At 32.0% G+C, this 4,863-nt stretch overlaps 1 protein-coding gene across 1 annotated transcript; it reads left to right on the top strand.

The window, feature by feature from the left end:
• Positions 1-21: 21 nt before the first annotated feature.
• LOC107885888 lies at positions 22-2,468 on the top strand. Its single transcript, XM_016809624.1, has 4 exons — positions 22-141; positions 297-496; positions 558-622; positions 2,209-2,468. The coding sequence occupies exons 1-4, from the start codon at positions 22-24 to the stop codon at positions 2,466-2,468; spliced, it is 645 nt and encodes a 214-aa protein (XP_016665113.1).
• Positions 2,469-4,863: the final 2,395 nt, after the last annotated feature.

Here is a 4,863-nt window from a genome sequence, read left to right as displayed (position 1 = left end):
CAATAAAAATATGTTTTTTTTATGTATCAATATACTATTATTATAGATGGTTTAATTGGGAGCAACTCAATTACCGAAATAAAATGTCCTTATTCGGTAAAAGACAGTGACACTTTGGAGCAAGCTTTACAAGAAAAAAAGGTAAAAGACTTTAAAAATAATTGTTGTTGGTATAATATACTAATTGCTAAGTACAAAATACAAATTAACAGTTTGTATGAATATTTGCCTTGGAAATTGTGTGAATATTAAATATCGAATAATAATTAAACTAATTACTTAATATATTTTTGTAGCTCCCATACATAAGTGAAAAAAACGGTGTGTATCAATTAAGGAAAGACCATCACTATTATTTTCAAATACAGGGCCAAATGCACATCACAGAACGTCATAAATGTTATTTTTTTATTTATACACCGGAATGGACACATTTAGAAATTATTCATTATGATGACGTTTTTTGGAGTAAAACTATGGAGAAAAAATTAAAATTATCTGTATTTTTAAATTGGTTTTATTATTTTAGGCTAACTGCTAAAATGTTTGTTCTATAGATTTTACGAAGAATGTTTACTTCGGGAAATTATCGACCCTCAATATTATAAAAGATTGATGAAAAGTGACATATATGAACCTGCGCACATAAAAGAAAATATAGACAATCATAAAAAAATGAAAATTAATAAATTGGGTAACAAATGACCCACATTGTGTACCTATAATATATTTGTATATTAGAATATTATATTATATTTATAAGTATTTATTATTTATTTATACCTACCTACTTGGAATTTTGTTTAAATTTTTAGTATACATTGAAGTATTATTTTCATATAAAAAATGTAATATTTATAAATTTCGTTACATAATAAATGTAACATTATTAGACATATTATAGGTTTAAGGTATTTATAATTAAATATTAAAAATATATTATTTTAAATTTACATTTGTAAGGTTTAATATTATAAATATAGTTTTAATTAATTATACCTACCAATATATTTGATTTTTTTAAAATAAAAAGTAATATGTGTCTATTCAAAAAGAATTGACATAATATATGATTACCAACCGGCAATAGGTAATATTGTAGTTTTTATTTAATTGTAATTGAATAAGTAATAATTCGATAAATACAAATCAAGCTATGTTATAATACAGTATCTACGATCTATACAATGATACATATATTTAGGTAAGCAGTGACTTAAATTATAATCAGTAGATTATGGGTAGGTACGCGCGGACATTTAAAATAATACGGCGGCATTTCTTAATAACGCGAAACGTCTTAGACGAACGTTCATAGAATAATGAACGTCGCTCCCGAAGTTCCGAATGAGCACAATCGACAGCCGGCCGCCGACGGCGAGTAGTGGGCGTGACTTACACGTCGCGTGCATGCGGATCACGAAAACACTTAACAGCGCGTTCTCTCGGTCGTTGCACGCGTACACGTTTTGGTATCACGTCCTCTTAAGCATTGAGTGTACTTTTTCATTTAATAGGTAACTGCAATATTATAATTTTTGTGTTAAATTTGAATTCTATAATAGATTATTGCATTCCAAAAACAATTCTGCGTGGATTCTAACAAGATAATTTATTATAACATACCTACTAGCTATTATAGGTAAATATATTTGTATTATTTTTTTTATGTTTATCGTCCAACATAGCAATATTGTCGATACCATTAGCCACATGAGTCTTAATATATTTAGATGTCTCTCTTTTTTGACTTGAAAATTGGAATTACCTATGCTCTTGTAGAATACCTCAGGTTCAGGTATAATAATAACTAAATTTATTAAACAGTCTCCTGTTGACAATCCCAACAGTAAGTTATGAGTTATGTTAGGCATGTCACATTATTAATCTTATCGTTTACATCATCCGCATTAATCTTTTATACTCAAATTTTAACTAATATTCGCCCATATTTGCCCATAATCGACCTTAATTAATAATGGTTTGCCCCAATATTTCCGCTCTTGTAAAAATCATCAGTGGCACAAATGCAATCAGATTAGTGTATTCGATAAACAAAATGTTTCACTGTGGATCGACTGCCAACATTTTCCAGTACCACGGCTTGTATCTACGAATTCTTATGAAATCTACTGGATAATGGTGTGGCACTGGCAATTTTTGGCAGTCGATCCACAGTGAAACATTTCGTTAACATACCATTCATAGTCTCTGTGTTGTGCCACGATTACGTTGTGCCAGGATTACGTTACAACAGGATTACTATTACGGCAGGATTCGTTAAGGTATCTGCTATGCTGGGGATGCATTTTGAGTGCATAACATTAGCATTCAGTGTTGGTGAGGTAGAGTTGTCCAGAAAACGGTACTCGGTGCAGGAATATGGGTCCGAAATACCACGTTTAGCCACTATCACAATTCCAATTCGTTTACCAGGCGACCTAAAACAATTGGGTGGTATAGAATAAGTCATCTGGAGTTGAGTGATATCGTTTTCAAAGCTCTAAAACTCTGTAGGCACTGAGCTGACTGCTGATGTCTGGCCGATCGCCGTGAAATCGACCAGTGGTCATGCAGATATAACTTTAATAAATAAATTAAATATCAAATAATAGTTCGATCAACTCGAATCTTACACCATTAGATTACACACGTACCTAGCTACCATCCCTTGTAGTTTCGTGTAAAAAAAATAAAAACTACCGTCTACCGTGCCTGCACTTTTACAAGTAAAAATACCCAGAATCCAGTTTCCGGCGAGCTGTGGAAGGAAGTTTTTGAAATTGATTCGCGTCTACGCGGTAGGCACCACATGTTCTCGCCGCCGGGGATATGCCGATTTTTACGGTTTATATATAAAACATCATTCAGAGGCGTAATTAAGGGGGATATGAGGGTGATAGATCCCCCCAGTGCCTTGATAATATTATATATTATATTATATACTCACCAATGTACTTGAAAATTTAATATTTTATGTGTAAAAAATATATACCCCCCCCCCCCACAAGGAAAAATTCCTAATTACTGACATCATTAAAAATCACCCAGTTGTTTGTAATCACAGTTTTCAGTGAGTGTGTCAAATCAGCTTTAAGTAAAGAAAACTTGACCATTAAAATTAATTTTACTTTATTTATTTAAAAGAAATTTACTGACATTATTTTCTTACTCTAATATACATTTTCTTTTGTAAGCTCGTTGCAATTTGGTTACTGGTTTTATTGGAATAAATTTGCCGTTACTAAATTGACTTTGGTATGGGCGGACTTCGCTTCCATCGTATTTAAATACTGCGTCATCATATTTTGACGGGAACTTTACGTACACGTTTTCACCAACAATTCTGTCGACTATCCTTCCGAAATATGGATATCCCTGGTTTGATGCGAGTACCGCATCTCCCAGGTATTGGACACTGTAATTAAAATTTTTAGGATCAATAAATTCCAGTTATGTATACATAAATCACCCTAGGTGGTGGGAAATTTATTGCAATCACCCTAAGTGGCGGGAAATGCAATCACCCTAGAGTTGGAAATCACTTGGAAGTAAATTTATTACCCATTCCTGTCTCTCGTCATTTTCAGGCTGATATTCATTTTCATGAAAACAGCAAGTGGATGGACCTGGGTTATTTTGTGCCATGTACAAACCCTGACGCGTAGTTTCTGCGTTATCCTGTTTTCTACGACTGGGTCTCACAATGTACAATTTGAAATACCTTTGGTCAACATTTGAAGTAGGAAGGTCTATGTGATTATTTATTTTTAATAAAATAATAACAAGAAAATAGTTTTTGTAAAATACTACTAGTATTCCCGTTTTCCGAAAAATTTTTTGAAAACCTTTATACCTCTATTTGCCTATCTGGGATCGTAATTATTATTGTTTGTGTATTAACATCACAACGAGGCATTATCTCGGAATGACAAGTGCGTATATTCGTCTACGTGTTCCAGCAATAATATTATTATTATTTCGATCGTCGCAATGAGGTCAATATATATCAATTACCACTGCCCACCGCCTTTAATAAAATAAAATTATTAATTAACTAAATAAATTTAGTTTGGCGTGGACGCTTTCGCGGAGGCAAGGTGGACGATTGATTTTTATGGTTACAGTAAATATTTACCGTATAATTATTATGATTATTACTATCTTTATATTGGTTTTGATTTATCAATACATCTGTGGAATTATTAGCACCTATAGAATTTTGTGATGCTGCACCTTTATCAAAATTTTTTTTAAGCATATCATAGCCTTTTTCAAACCTGAAGATATATCAAGCATAGCGTTTACCTCACGAATTTTGACGTTTGAATCTACGAGCAATAACTCCCCTTTTCTATAATGTTGTCCACCTTTTGTCTGATGTCTCACATAATGTATTTAATTTCCACCCTATGTTTTTCCAGTTCCTAAAAATAAAAACATTACAAATTATTATAGTGCTTATTTTTATTCCGGGCAACGGAAAAGTTAAGATATATTTTAAACACCATACACTGAATATTAAATAAAGAATTGAACAAAGTTTGAGTCATATAGGTAGAGATGGTACATTTATCGAGCAACGAAGTGTAGGGGATCAGCTAGTTATTATTATAATAGCTTAAAAACCGATGGCAACCATTTATAAACAAAAATTTCCATCTGAAATCTCAAAATTCCCGTTTGAGCACCTCCCGGGGTTGGTCCTCTCCCTTTTTAAATTAGCCTATGTTTTAAGTTGGACCAAAATACACACAGTGTAAACATTTATGAAATGGTAAAAATATACCCAACTGTTGGACACAATTATCAAAAAATATAAAATTTGATTAATAACAAATATTTATATTATTATAATATTGA

This window comes from Acyrthosiphon pisum, unplaced genomic scaffold, assembly GCF_005508785.2.
Source record: "Acyrthosiphon pisum isolate AL4f unplaced genomic scaffold, pea_aphid_22Mar2018_4r6ur Scaffold_21157;HRSCAF=23182, whole genome shotgun sequence".
NCBI lineage: Eukaryota > Metazoa > Arthropoda > Insecta > Hemiptera > Aphididae > Acyrthosiphon > Acyrthosiphon pisum.
The sequence above is the reverse complement of the archived record's forward strand: the minus strand, read 5'-3'. Positions and strand labels throughout refer to the sequence as shown.

Excerpts from the sequence above, each read along its gene's own strand:
- LOC107885888 (XM_016809624.1), top strand. The coding sequence starts at position 22 with ATGTATCAATATACTATTATTATAGATGGTTTAATTGGGAGCAACTCA. Across the intron at positions 142-296 it reads AAGCTTTACAAGAAAAAAAG|CTCCCATACATAAGTGAAAA; the intron begins GTAAAAGACTTT and ends ATATTTTTGTAG. Across the intron at positions 623-2,208 it reads TTATAAAAGATTGATGAAAA|TCTCTGTGTTGTGCCACGAT; the intron begins GTGACATATATG and ends TACCATTCATAG.